The sequence below is a fragment of the Ovis canadensis genome, chromosome 2, assembly GCF_042477335.2.
Source record: "Ovis canadensis isolate MfBH-ARS-UI-01 breed Bighorn chromosome 2, ARS-UI_OviCan_v2, whole genome shotgun sequence".
Taxonomy (NCBI): domain Eukaryota; kingdom Metazoa; phylum Chordata; class Mammalia; order Artiodactyla; family Bovidae; genus Ovis; species Ovis canadensis.
This window is the reverse complement of record NC_091246.1, coordinates 172,033,994-172,049,736: the sequence shown is the minus strand read 5'-3', so window position 1 is coordinate 172,049,736 and position 15,743 is coordinate 172,033,994. Positions and strand designations below refer to the sequence as shown.

Here is a 15,743-nt window from a genome sequence, read left to right as displayed (position 1 = left end):
ATTGCCATCTCTTACTGGTTGGCATCTTTGTCTGGAAGCTATCTCAGTTGGCTGTAATTTTACTTGAAGATTAAAGCACAGATTTTTATATGTATCTTCTGTTCTCTGAATGTAAAAAATATAAAATACACCTACATTCACTTCTAACTGGCAGTCTTGTAATTCAGCAGATTTCTGTTTTTCATTGAAACCTGGAGTTGAATTGTCTTGAGCCGGAAGGCATTCAAGCTGCTGTTTTTCGCTCAGCTATATTTCTCTATAAGCACCTAATTGTTTCAAAAAGTGATGTACAGTATGCAAAAACCTGAATCTAATGCAAATAAGTCTGTAGAGCACTAACATTAACAGGTGTTCTCATTAATGTAAGTAGACACGGAACAACTCTTGAATGTTTTATAAACACTCATAATCATGGCCAAATATGTTACAATTGCATAAAGACACATACTTCAACATCTTTTATTCTTGTTGTGCAGTCTCAGCACTTATTAACAGAAGACATGTGTGTGTAATAAACTAGGGGCAACAATACCTGTTTCTCCTTAAGTCACTGTATCTTAAATTAACTAATACTTCTAAATACCAGTATTGGTAACATAACCGCTGCCCCTTGACCTCCTACAGTTTGTTTGTTTATTAATATTAATAACACTGTACTGAACATAATGGCTGCAGCAGTGCGGAACCAGCAACTTTACATCATTGAGGTTCTCGAAAGACTTGACCCATTGACCTTAGCATTAACTCTTGAAAATCTTAAACTGCGTCCAATTTCCCATATTGTCAACACTCAATTAGAAATATCAATACATAGGGTGAGATTCTTGGATACTCTAGAATAGGTTACCCCTGCAAAACACATGCTTTGGAATATAATCAAGAACATTCTATTCTAGCAATGTGCATTTAAATACAGAACCACTCTTGGTGCTTCCTGACTCCCTCCATATTTAATCCTTTTGTCTGAAGTCTAGGGCTCATTGACTGATGGGAAAAGAGTGTCAGCGTGTTGCTCCCAATCTTCAAAATGGATTGCCTACTCTACTCTGATAAAAAGGTGTCATCAGTAGATCTCAAAATAAGCACTTACACATTGCCTGAAAGTACACAATGGTATTGTAACTTCCAAAATTTGATTAAAATTGAGGATGAGTTAAATGCTGCTGCTGCTGCTAAGTTGCTTCAGTTGTGTCTGACCCTGTGTGACCCCATAAATGACAGCCCACCAGGCTCCCCCATCCCTGGGATTCTCCAGGCAAGAACATTGGAGTGGGTTGCCATTGCCTTCTCCAATGCATGAAAGTGAAAAGTGAAAGTGAAGTCGCTCAGTCATGTCCAACTCGTGGCAACCCCATGGACTGCAGCCTACCAGGCTCCTCCGTCCATGGGATTTTCCAGGCAAGAGTACTGGAGTGGGGTGCCATTGCCTTCTCCAGAGTTAAATGCTATGGCATATGAAACAAAAGGATATAATGCATTCACTGAAATGTATAAGGTTGATAAAGTTTACCTATATGTTATTTACTTAGTGCACCTTGGTTGTGGGTTGTATGGCTACATACTGGGTAGACAATTACTCTTGGCTTCTAAGTGATTACAGTGTAGTGGAGGGAACAGAGAAATCAACAGGGAATTGCAATGCAGACCATTTTGGCCTATGATGAAACAGGATTCATAGGAGCATGTAGCAGGAACATCTATTTCAGAGAACCCTTTCCTGAAAAGGTGACATTTAAATTGATTTGAATAATATCATAGAGCGTTCTGAAGAAAGGAAACAACCTGCTCTGGGGGAAGAAATAAGAATTAGTATGGAACAGCTAGACAAGGAATATCAGTATGGCTGGATTATAGAGATGCAGAGGAAAATGTGGAACAGGGGCTCCAGAGCAGGTCGGTGGCAAGGATTTACACTGCAGTGTAACAGCTGTGGGGAATCTCAGATTATCGGGTAGAGCAATTGGTTATTTGGGGCTGTAGCCCACCAGTCTTCTCTGTCCGTGGGGTTGTCCAGACAAGAATACTGGAATAGGTTGCCATTTTCTATTCCAAGAGAAATGGGATGACGAAATCCAAATTTCAGAGAGAAATTGGCTACAGTATGGAACATGGATTGGAAGGGGAAACATGAGATGGTAGAGAGACAAAAACTTCTACATCCATGTGAAAGATGATGGCAGTATAGATAAATGCATTAAAATTATACTTCAGTATACATGACATTTTCATTAAAATATAAACACATATATAATGTTTATCCAAGAGTAAAAAAAAATTTTTTTTGAAAGATAGGCAACCATCCAGTATGCCTTGGGAAAGGGAAATGTTGTGTTTAAGTTATACTTTTATATTTGTTAAAAATCTTTACATTGGGCATTGCTTAAATAAATACAGAAATAGTAAAAACCATTCCAATTAGGAAATGGTGGGGGCAGCAAATGCCCAAGTGACTCATTAGTCATGTGACTAAATGAGTAATTTTGCACAGTGAACATAGATCAGGCTAAAAGCTGATGTGTGGTTGGCAGTGATTAATTGAGTGGTGGGTACCAGCAAACAGGAGCCCGGAGATGATGCGTTTATCTAGAGGCAATTATTCCCCCCAAGTTTAAAAATTAACCTTAACAGCAATAAAACTCTAAACTGATATCTTTATACACCAACTGCTTCGATTAGTCACTTTTTCAGTCGTTTTTCATATGAGCACCACAGGCGAAACTTTTGGTGTAGCTGACTGCAAAACTGTAGAAACTGCTAAACTATCTACTAATTACTTGGATAGTATTCTTTCATGAATATTGAGAAGACTGTTTGTCAGTGTTAAAATATTTTACTACAGACAAAAGAATGAGCACAAGTTTTCTTTTTTTTTTTTCCTTTTCTTTGTTTGGGTGTGGGCATTTCATTAATAAACAGAAAGGTGGAATGGGCAAGTGACTCAGGGTGTGAATGTTCACTGTAGAACCAGTTTTATTATGCAGAACAAATAAATCTGTATTGCAAGAATGCATGGACCAAATTATTTGGGTATCAGTGGTACAGCTCAATTTCAGTTAAAAAGCACTGTTTCTTGAAACTTTGGCCTTAAACCTTAGATTTTGGAACACACTTAAGATCTGTTGTATATATTGCCCAACATTTGTTTGCTTTCTATTATAAAAGAAATTGCTTACATGAGCAGCTTATTTTTATATGATGACACTACTGAGGGTTCCAGTAAATGGACATGCAAATCAATCAACCCCAAATACATTGAAAACATAACCAATAAACATCTGGAAACTAGTGAACACACATTTGTTAACACAGGGGCAGTTCTGGAAATGCAGGATCCATTGATGACCAGGCTTATTTAGTAGCATGTGGATTTTAGAACATTTCTCAGAGTCAGAAGAAACAGGGTAATTATAACATAAGGTTCAACATCTTTAGATATGTAGAACATTTTCCATTGCTTAAAACAAATATTCCCTAAGAAAGTATAAAACATTTTTCTGACTTGCAAAGTTTTTGCAGTCTATCATTTAAATTACTTAAATAAAGGGAGCTTTACTGGTCCCCAAAGCTGCGAATATAACACCCTCCATGCATATTAGTTTGATCTTCTTGACAGACCAGAAAAGTGTTTGTGTGTGCCAATTAAAACAAAAATGGATCCCTAGTGGCTTGTCCCTCACACGACTTCTGAAGACTGCTATCATTGTTTGCTGGGGCAACCAGCAAACCAGGCTGCTATCCAAAGTAAACAAACTTTTCAAAACTTTCATGACAGATGGGGGTTACAAATGCATTTTAATAAGAGAGTTGCCAAAGCAACTTTTTTTTTTTATAATCAGCATATATTTACTTAACATCTAGCAACATTGGGAACACAAGGCAGATACTTTCTCACAAAATGTTTTAACAAGTAACATTTTTGGAAAGACAAATGGAAGACCTTTTACTTCTAAATGATATTTTACCCTTTGTTTTGTGTTAACTTTGCTCGACATGTTAAGAAAAATGTTAGGAGTTACTCAAACCAGACTGTAATTTGAGACAGACATGCAGCTTGATAATGTAATTTCTTAAGTGGTCATAAACACCTTTGAGACCAAGTAATTTAACTATAAGTATAACCATGACAACCTCCATATCAAATGTGGAGTGTAATGCAACATGAAAAAAAATGCTAATCTAAGGGTTTTTTAAAAGTCATTGTTACTTCGATTTAGTTACTTCAATTTCACTATGATGTGACCAAGGTATATGTATTTCTTATGCTGTTAGAATTAAAGATACAATCAAAATTAACAAAAAATAATTCATTTTCACTTCAGGTGAATTTACTATACTTGACATAATTAAATTCTATTCCTCATAAATGGGTAATCTACCTATTTGTAGGCAGCCGCATCATTTAACATTTTTCAAAACTCTGTATATCTGGAATACTTTAGAATGCATCTCCTATATGCAGTTTCAACTTTATTAACATGGAGTAAACCCTCCTTGGAAGGTTGCTCCTTGGAAGGAAGGTTATGACCAACCTAGACAGCATATTGAAAAGCAGAGACATTACTTTGCCAACAAAGGTCCGTCTAGTCAAGGCTATGGTTTTTCCAATAGTCATGTATGGATGTGAGAGTTGGACTGTGAAGAAAGCTGAGCGCTGAAGAACTGATGCATTTGGACTGTGGTGTTGGAGAAGACTCTTGAGAGTCCCATGGACTGCAAGGAGATCCAACCAGTCCATTCTAAAGGAGATCGGTCCTGGGTGTTCTTTGGAAGGAATGATGCTAAAGCTGAAATTCCAGGGCCACCTCATGTGAAGAGTTGACTCATTGGAAAAAACTCTGATGCTGGGAGGGATAGGGGGCAGGAGGAAAGGGGGACGACAGAGGATGAGATGGCTGGATGGCATCACCGACTTGATGGACGTGAGTCTGAGTGAACTCCGGGAGTTGGTGATGGACAGGGAGGCCTGGTGTGCTGCAATTCATGGGGTCGCAAAGAGTCGGACACAAGTGAGTGATGAACTGAACTGAAACCCTCCTTAGGCTCATAATCAGATTTGATCCTAAGCAAAATGTGAAAGACATTTAGTTTAAACATAGGATAGTTTTAGTCCTTTCTAGGATCTCAAGGGGTTTATTGGATAACCCAATTACGTTTAGGGCTTGCCTGGTGGCTCAGTGGTAAGAATGCACTTAACAGTGCAAGAGAAGCAGGTTCATCCCTGGGTTGGGAAGATCCCCTGGAGAAGGAAGACAACCGACTCTAGTGTTCTTGCCTGGAGAATCCCAGGGACAGAGGAGCCTGGCAGGCTGCAGTCTGTGGAGTGTCAAAAGAGTTGGGCACCGCTGAGCACACGGGCACATGCACTTTCATAGTAGGACAGGGGTCATCCTTGAGGGAAGAAAGAAAGCATCTGAGTAAGAATATTGGTGTATCTTTTAAAATTGTGCTACCTTTAACATGACAGTAAAGAGACAAGCAACTTAAGTCTACGGTCTGTAGTCTGAATTTCACAACTGAAACCAAACCTTTATGGTCCTTTTCTCATTTGCACAGAGTCCTTGATGGTATACAACAGTTTGCTGAAGACTAGTGAACTAGAAATCAAGATCTTTGTAATCTCTTGATTCAGTCATTTAAAATGATGCCAATTGGATAGAATGGCATTTTCATTTTCCTCATTTGCTTCATTTTCTTCATTTGCAAAATTACTTTATGATAGTGGAAGAAGGCTGCATTTGAAAAATGTTTATTATGTGCTTTGAGATCATTAAAACTGATATCACTTTGCATACCAAGTGGTAGTATTCATATCCTTAATATACTAAAGTTCTGATACAATCAACCTTAAAGAATAACTTATCATGACTACAGTTTATGGATAATTCCATGATGTAAATGTGTCTGCAGTAATTATTCCCTCCTCCGAAATCTTGACATGAACGTTGTCTGTGCCACTCACATTGGGACTTAGTATAAGCCATTTTCTATTGCTATTTATCTCTATACTCTTATGTCCTATCTGTCTGAACAGATTGTGAGCTCTTGAGGGTGAAGCTTATGTATCCTTATCTTCTAGCAATGTGCCATTCACTTAATAGATGTTTAATCAGTCCTTGTTGTTGATTAAGGGGATGTTCAGTGAAAAACACATCCTCCAATTCTCCTGAACTAAGGATTCTTTGGGGGATTTATTCTGCAGTAGGAAAGTTGCTACTATCAAAAAGTGGAACACACACTACTTGTTTACTCTTGCACCTTTGATAGTTTCCCAACATTCATTTGAAGTCATCTGAAATGGAAGTAGCTGATGATATTTTACTGTATTTTGCTGATGAGTTATCTATCTATAAAGTTTTTCATCAATTATTATCATGTACACTTGGTTACTATTTATAAAACACTGAAAATAACTAAATTAAATTTTCTATAATGTTTATTCTGTGGAGCTATGAATAGTTTTAATTTGTTTTTTCATTATCTTTAATTTTTCTAAATTCTCCATGGTAAATTTAATGCTTTATAATCATAAAAACTGTTCATGGGGTTCTCAAGACAAGAATACTGAAGTGGTTCGCCATTCCCTTCCCCAGTGGACCATGTTTTGTCAGAACTCTCCATCATGACCCATCCATCTTGGGTGGCCCTACACTGCATGGCTCATAGTTTCATTGAGTTAGACAAGGCTGTGATCCATGTGATCAGATTGTTCAATTTTCTGTGATTGTGGTTTTCAGTCTGTCTGCCCTTGGATAAGAGGTGTATGGAAGCTTCCTGATGGGAGAGACTGACTGAGGAGGAAACTGGGTCTTGTTCTGATGGGCGGGGCCATGCTCAGTAAATCTTTAATCCAATTTTCTGTTGATGGGTAGGGCTGTGTTCCCTCCCTGCTATTTACCTGGGGCCAAACTATGGCTTCCCTGGTGGCACAGAGGTTAAAGCATCTGCCTCCAATGCGGGAGACCTGGGTTCAGTCCCTGCGTTGGGAAGATCTCCTGGGGAAGGAAATGGCAACTCACTCCAGTATTCTTGCCTGGAAAACCCCACAGACAGACCATAGCCTGGTGGGCTACAGTCCAAGGGGTCACAAAGAGTCGGACATGACTGAGCTACTTCACTAAACTATGGTAGAAGTAATGAAGATAATGGCAACCTCCTTGAAAAAGTCCCTCGCAGGTACTGCTGCACTCAGTGCCCGCAACCCTGCAGCAGGCCACCACCAACCCACACCTCCACCAGAGACTCCTGGGCACTCACGGGCAAGTCTGGGTCAGTCTCTTGCGGGGTCACTGCTCCTTTCTCTTGGGTCCTGGTGCAAACAATGTTCTGTTTGTGCCCTCCAAGAGTGTGTTTCCCCAGTCCTGTGTAAGTTCTGGCAGCTCTATGGTGGGGTTAATGGCGACCTCTTCCAAGGCTTATGCCATACTTTGGGTCTGCTGCACCCAGAGCCCCTGCCCCTACCGCAGCCCACTGCTGACCGTACCTCCTCAGGAGACACTGAAACATAGCTCTGTCTCAGTCTTTGTGGGGTCTCTGGGTCTTGGTGCACACAAGGTTTGCTTGAGCCCTCTGAGCGTCCCTGGCAGGTATGGGGTTTGATTCTTGCTAGGGCTTCTCCTTTGCCCTTGGACATGAGATATCTCCTCAAAGTCACTCCAGCGCTGCATAGCCACTGCTTCAACACCTGCTGTCTTGCTGGGGCTTCTCTGTCCTTGGACCTGGGGTATCTCCTCACAGTCGCTCCAGTGCCACACAGTCAATGCTCCAGTGCCGCAGCCATGAAATTAAAAGACGCTTGCTCCTTGGAAGAAAAGTTATGACCAACCTAAACAGCTTTTTAAATATTAAAAAACAGAGATGTTACTTTGCCAATGAAAGTCCATCTAGTCAAAGCTATAGTTTTTCCAGTAGTCATGTATGAATGTGAGAGTTGGACTATAAAGAAAGCTGAGTGCAGAAGAATTGATTCTTTTGAACTGTGGTGTTGGAGAAGACTCTTCAGTGTCCCTGGGACTGCAAGGAGATCCAACCAGTCCATCCTAAAGGAGATCAGTCCTGAATATTCATTGGAAGGACTGATGCTGAAGCTGAACCTCCAATACTTTGGCCACCTGATGTGAAGAACTGACTCATTTGAAAAGACCCTGATGCTGGGAAAGACCGAAAGTGGGAGAAGGGGACGACAGAGGATGAGATGGTTGGATGGCATTACTGACTCAAAGGACATGAGTCTGAGTAAACTCCAGGAGTTGGTGATGGACAGGGAGGCCTGGAGTGCTGCAGTCCATGGGGTCACAAAGAGTCAGACATGACTGAGTGACTGAACTGAACTGAATCAGAAAAACATTAAGTTCTGAAAATATTTTGTTTTTATTCTGGTAAACCAAAGTGTGGAAATTTTTAATTATATAAATACAATCCTACATATTAATTCCTCATTTAAATTAGTATCTAACAGGGGAAAGACTAACTGCCAGAATGCATTGGAGCAATGCACAGAATGCATAGGAGCAATTTAATTGACAGAATTGGAAAGGGCAATATTTAAACATAAGCACTTCTCATTAAAAGTTCTTTAAGCAGTTTTAAGTTTGCATAACAATGTCCCATTTGTTAATTAGAGCTTAAAAAACATTCTTCTCTCATTGTCTTTAATCAGTGGAGTTTGGAACTGAGTTATACCTGCCTCCATCTTCAGAGGAACCATAACAAGGACACACATGGAGCTATGTTCCTAGCCCGAGGGGAAACTATTGTTGAATTAATACCAAAGTCTTGAGGAATGTTGTCTCTTCTGCATGGTGCCCAGTGGATCTGCTTACATGGTTGTTTAGGTAGACATTCATTTACCAGCAAAAATTCAGATGGTCACTACTTAGAAAAGTTTCAGGCAAATGTCCTGACAGGTATTTAAATGCAGCTGTTCTTAGCAACACCAGAAAATTTCATTGAGATGTCTTTGGTGCCAAGATATATACCTTCAAAATACAACTTGGTGGAGATAAGGGATTTCAAGAGGCACTTGTCTAAAGTAGGCTTTGAAGTGAAGTGGAGATCAGCAGCTCTTGCCTAAACCATCTTTTCTGTAAATTCTTCCTTCATCTACCTTGTCCCAGCATCTGTCACTGAGATAATACATGATATAGAAAGAATATATTAGCCTGACTTATTATATTGTTATCAGGTCTATGTAACTCTGTAGTGTCATCAGGAGAGATTCAATCAAAAGGTTTAGTCAAAATTAACATTTACTGATATCTTTTTCTCAGGAGCTTTGACAATTTGATTGTTCAAAGTGCAAATATAATTTGGCAAAGTACTTATCAGAACTACAGAGGTAATGTTAAAAAAAAAAATAGATTGAGAAACCTGAATTCAATGTGTTTTACCAGCCAAAGACTTTGAAAACTCTTTGCTCTGAGTGACTGGAATGGAACAAAACAAAGTCAATTACTGACTGTAATTAAGAAGTGGATGCATTCAAACTGTAGAGAGCAGTAGCAGACTTCTCCAGACTGCCTAGTGACTTGAAAGATTAGTGGGAAGACAGAGGAGAGGATGCAACTGTATCTTTCTAATAGTATGCTTTAAATGAATTGCATTCACATAGTTCTCTGGTCCAGCTTCCCCAAATGAATTAATAAATCACTGATTATGTACAAATAATGCAGTAATAAATTTGGACAGAGAAACTTTTAAGATACATTTTGCTTTTCATTGTTTTAGCAGTAAAGATTCCCTTTGCTTTGCATATGCACCCAAAATGCAAATGCATTGCTGAAGTACTCATATTTAATCACTATTTGAATATACTAGACTGAAAATTGAACCTTGTTGGCTCTTTCCTAAACCCTCAGAATATGGTAAATCTAATTATGTTTGTTTCTAGCACTTTGAAAGTGTTCCTTTTTATAATTTTGATAATAGTTTATTTATAATGGCAGAGAAATAGGTTGTACATTGCATTTGGGCTAATTCATTTTTCTGTGTGTATGTTACCAAATTGTAACATTATGTAATACATTCATAATCAAAATATTTACATTCAGATTAGGATGAAGGTAGAGGTCAAGGACATTACTAGTTTTCTTGGGTTAGTTAGAAGTGACCTTATATTTTTAGATTACTATTTCTGCAGCAACACTTTATATAAAGTAAATATTTGGAACTTTTTATAAGTAAAGAACATTGCAAGGGTGTTCAGATAATTAAGAAAACATCAGTTTCACTGTCTTTTACAAGATACATAAAACAGAGGACTATTTGGAGGCTATTTTGAGCTATCCTGAATCTTACATGCAATTTTATTAAAATAAGAAAAAAAGTGATAGGCCCTGGTAATCTGTCAAATTCTAGTATGGGTAATTAAGTTCCCTTTTATTTTCTAATCTTTCACATCTCTTAATTGCATGTACTTTGGATACTTCCTCTTCTGACTGTTGTAAAAAGTTGGGATCCGGCTTACTCAAGAATGATTATATTGCAGCACTGAGTAATGTTGTATCTCTAAATATTTTTTCCTAAATATCAATGCAAATGAATATATCTATATTGTGTAAACAAAGATTTCTTTAAGACTTCAGGATTGCTGTCATTAAATGTTACCATAAGAATCACTGAAACTTCAGAGTGAGCTATTTTGGGTAATTGTCACTTTAATAATAGAATTATGGAGGCATTTTATACCACAATTTATGATTTTCTGAATTTGTGCCGTATTTCAGCACTTACCTCTCATTTAGAGGAAGTAAGGCAGAGAAGAGGTGACTAACTCCTGATTGAGTATTTTGAAATGTCTGTCCTCTAAACCTCTGAAGCCTTGCTTGATGCATGACAGTAGTTGGGAAATGTTCATCTTCTTGGTGAAACAAAAAAGTCAATAATACAAAGGGAAAATCTTCATGGTTCAGATTGATAGCTTAAAACAAAGAGCATGTCCCCACCTTCTCTAATCAAATTCTTCTCTAAGTAGTCCTTTATGTGCGAATTCAAGTTTTCTATAGGGTCTCATCCTTCTCTAACAATTCCAGGGGGAAAAAGGTTCCCTTTAATGAAAAACTTATAGTTGTACACTAAATATTGCCAACTACTTAACAGCCCTAAGTATCTGGAACAGGAATGTTCTTCTGATACATACTATCCATGAGAGGTCCAAATATGTAAATGAACATATATTCTAATGTACTCTCTTTGTGGGGAAATTGGTCTTTATTACTTTCCTATAGATCTTTTTGATAAGAAAGTAGAAATAGCCAAATGTTACTCATTAGAATGACCTTTTAGAAAAGTCTGCATTAGTCTCTTTGGTAAATAATCTGTTTTAGGAGCCTCCATAAAAGGAAATCAAATATAGAGATACTATTAGATTTGAAAAAGACAAACAGGAAAGAGCCAAACGTGCAGAATGAATTCTGACACACCCGGGTGCATTTTTCTGAGATTCTGACTTAAGTGGATACTGTCTGCATTATTCCGAACTTCCTGACTTGCTTTTCCATGAGTTGGAGTAATTCAGCTTTAGACCTACTCTGAGTTAATCGTTCTGTTATTGAAATGATAATGTATTTGTTATGACATGAAGAAATGGTTTGTAGAGAGGAGTTCAAAATGATCCTAGTCTCCCAGTTCCCAGAAAGACAATTACTGGAATACAAGAAAATATCTCAGTGTATTAGTGTGTGTTTTTTAAAGCATATGTTTTTAAATGTAACAGATTATTTTATATGGTTTGCTCACCTGTTGATCTTTTTTTTTTTTTTAGATCACAACTTTATCAGGAAATGAGTTCCTTCTGCAGTCCGATATTGACTTCATCATATTGGATTGGTTCCATGCTATCAAAAATGCAATTGACAGATTGGTATGTATTTGTTTTAAGTGTTACCTTTATTAATTAGAATGTAATCTTTTAAACCTATTGCTTATGCATATTGCACACATACATTTAAGTAGATCCTATGAATTTAGAGTTATGAAGTTATTTTAATTTAAACAGTCCACTAATGCCATTTTCGGAGAAGGCAATGAAGACAGGATTTGTGAAACTAAATGACATTTGATTTCTCTTTAAAAATACGGTACATTCATGTGTTTTCTGAAATAACATAGACATTGATTTAGTGAAGGCTTTATAAAGCAAACAAGAACTTAATAACTACTAAATTTTCACATTTTGAGTTTATGCAATCTGTAATACATATTCTTAAAAATAAATATCAGTGTATTTAAGCCCATACTCACTGTTATAATACTAGTAAATAATAATCCTTTGTATTGATTTTCATTGTTCTTCCAGCTAAGCTAGATTGTTCTCGTGAAAATTACATATCTAGAACTTCATGAAATTACCCTAAATCACAAGTTTAAAGTATGTTCTTAAAAGAGTCAAATAATTTAAAACTACTCATTTTATACTGTTTCTCAACCAAACATCTTATTTAGGACACTGATGTTTGCAAAATCTTGACAAGAAAATATTCTTGAGAGCTTTTAATAAGGTATAAAAATAATAACATTTTTGTGATTTTAGTGTGATTTAATCACACACTTCCGTTGTATTATTTTGGTATCAAAACTTTAAAAAATAAAATAGCAAGTAAGTTTTTCCCCACTATCATTATAGTTCCCTTATCCAGGCACACACGTGTGCACACATACACACACATGCACACGCATTTTTTATCATTATGAGCAAACGCTGGAGTAAAACTGCCCGAGTTTGAAAGTTTGAATCTGATTTTTCTAGCTGTGTGGCCTTAGGGAAATTGTTTATCTCTTTTGGCTTCAGTCATCTTGTCTGGAAAATAAGGATAATAAAATACCTACCTCATGGGAAATCTGTGATGAGTAATTGAATTAATGCATGGAGTGCTTAGGCTATGCACAGCATTTAATAAGTAATATTACATATATATATATATACATATATATCATTTACAATTTGAAAATTAAGCTTAGCATAGGGGCCCTATTTCAAAATAATTATCTTATTATGAACTTCTTGTTAATCTAACATCAAAATAGATCACAGAACTATTTAGTGAATTTTTTTCTTCTATGTAAAATTGTTCCATCTAATTGCTATTTCCAGCCAAAGGATCCAAGTAGTCATTCAAGAAACCTGGAATTATTTAAAATCCAGAGATCTTCCAGTACTGAACTACTAAGTCACTATGATAGTGATATAAAAGAACAGAAACCAGAGCACAGAAAATCTTTAAGTAAGTATTTTTTTTTGACTAGCTCATTTTAACTTTGTTTAAACTTAGTGCTTATGAAATGTAGATATAGTGAAATGAGATTTGAACCAAACTGATGCTACTCATGGATGATTCATAGCCATTTCTTTAGCCAGGAATTCACGCACTCGAGGACAGTCTGAGTGCTTTGCTCACATCATTGTTGGTAATACCTTTTGAGAAAATAATTATTTCAAGGTCATGGTCTCTGCTTACAGCAAACTTCTGAATCTAAGTAATAACCATGGCATTCAGATTGGTGATTGATTTCGAGAGTGGGAAATGTCAAGCGTCTCCAAACCTTGGTATGCTGACTATTTGGTTTTCATACATTAAAATATATATGAGTGACCTGACATAAACCAACAGGCTATGCAACTTTCCATTTGTTTCATCCACCAGAAAGATTTAGAAATGTGTAATGTGGACTAGATATCCTCCAAGGTCACATCTAGGTCTGATTTTCTAAAAAAAAAAAAAAAAAAAAGGATTTGAAGTGAAAAGGACCAGTCTGCCAGTCTGTTCACTTATATAGTGACCTTGAGCATAACTGTTAATCTTTTTCACGCTTTTTGTTGTGGTTGTTCAGTCACTAAGTCGCGTCTGACTTTGTGGCCTCATGGACTGCAGCATGCCAGGCTTCCCTGTCCTTCACTATCTCCCGGAGTTTGCTCAAACTCATGTTCATTGACTCAGTGATGCCATCCAACCATCTCATATTCTGTCATCGCCTTTTCCTCTTGCCTTCAATATTTCCCAGTATCAGGGTCTTTTGGTGGCCAAAGTGTTGGACCTTCAGCTTCCCAGCATCAGTCCTATGAGAGTATTCAGGACTGATTTCCTTTAGGATTGACTGGTTTGATCGCCTTGCTTTCCAAGAGACTCTCAAGAGTCTTCTATGTTTTCACCCTGTTTCTTCCTCAATGAAGAGGGTTATGGAAAGGTGTTGTGCATTTCTCACAGAGTTGATTTGAATCTCAACTCCCTGAAAGAACAAGTAGATATCTCTGGAATCAGAGAAAAACAATTTCCCAAAGTCTCATAAATTATAGTACTTTTCTGGGATCATCTATCAACATACATTCAGTCTTCTGAAAATCATCAGTTTTTCTGCCATTTCCATCTGACTAAAGATTATATTATATCCTGTAATTATATCCTAGCTTTTTGAACTTAAGGAGAACTCAGTAAGTAGAGAAAGGCTGATTACAGAATATTTGCATATCTACATTTGTATGTGTGTATTTGCATGTCTACATGTGTACAGGAGCTTCCCTTGTAGCTCAGCTGGTAAAGAATCTGCCTGCAATGCAGGAGACGCCAGTTCGATTCCTGGATCAGGACTAGCTCCTGGAGAAGGGATAAGCTACCTTCTCCAGTATTCTTGGGCTTCCCTGGTGGCTCAGACAGTAAAGAATCCTCCTGCAATGCTGGAGACCTGGGTTTGACTCCTGGGTTGGGAAGATCCCTTGGAGAAGGGAATGGCTACTCACTCCAGTATTCTGGCCTGGAGAATTCCATGGACTGTATATCCATGGGGTTGCAGAAAGCCGGACATGACTGAGCGACTTTCACTCACTCACTCATGTGTACACAAGTAAATATGCTGGATGACCATATATGTATATGCATATATTTGTGTGCATCAGAGAATAATATATATATATATGCACATAAATATACATGTATACTCCCCCACATGACAAAATAGAGGGAGGTTAGTTATATATGATAATATATCTTCTAAATCTACATTGTTATGAGTCCAAATCTAAAAACAGCATGATAACTTTGAGGAAGAGCACCCTTTCAAAATTGTCATGATTCAGAGAACCATGCCATAATTCAATATCCGTTGGTACATATTTGGTTAGCCAGTTGTGTTAAGTTAGAACTTAAAATTATCAATGTTAATGTCTTAGACTTTATGGTGCATTAAAATTAAATTATTTGTGGAAAATAAGAAGTGCCATTTTTAAAAAATCCCATATGATGGTAGTTTGATATTATCTCATCTGAGGATTTCTCTTTATTTCTTGCTCATTGTCCTTCTTGACTTAATATGGGTACAGACGTAAGATTTTAGAATTAGAATTCGATTGTGAGTACATAGCTAATGTTAACTGTATAAACATTTTGTAGTATAAAAAGAGAAGGAAATGGCAACCCACTCGAGCATTCTTGCCTAGAAAATCCTGTGGGCAGAGAAGCCTGGTTGGCTGCTGTCCGTAGGGTTGCACAGAGTCAGACACGACTGAAGTGACTTAGCAGCAGCAGCGGCAGCAGCAGCAGTGGCAGTGGGTATAAAATGAGGTGTGAGGCAATGAGCACTAGCTCTGGAATCTCATATATAATTGCTGGTCTGGAGCAGACTTTGACACATTTCTAAAGTCTAAAGCTCAGGAGAAAGTTAAGGTTTGTAAAAGTATGTACGAGAAACATTGAGGTAAATGGATTTTGTATTCAACAAGTCACTTGAAATGTTTTCAGACCATATTGGGGAAAAAA

At 37.4% G+C, this 15,743-nt stretch overlaps 1 protein-coding gene across 8 annotated transcripts in view; it reads left to right on the top strand.

Annotated features, from left to right (window-relative positions):
* Window positions 1-15,743, top strand: part of ARHGAP15 (Rho GTPase activating protein 15) — a 706,829-nt gene that overhangs the window by 352,700 nt on the left and 338,386 nt on the right. For all 8 annotated transcript variants that reach the window (XR_011254561.1, XM_069577672.1, XM_069577677.1 and 5 more), the window contains 2 exons: window positions 11,759-11,857; window positions 13,088-13,217. Coding sequence is in view for 7 of the 8 variants with exons in the window: in XM_069577672.1 (XP_069433773.1) it covers window positions 11,759-11,857; window positions 13,088-13,217 (229 nt within the window). In the remaining variant the exon portion in view is untranslated. The remainder of the gene's footprint in view (window positions 1-11,758; window positions 11,858-13,087; window positions 13,218-15,743) is intronic.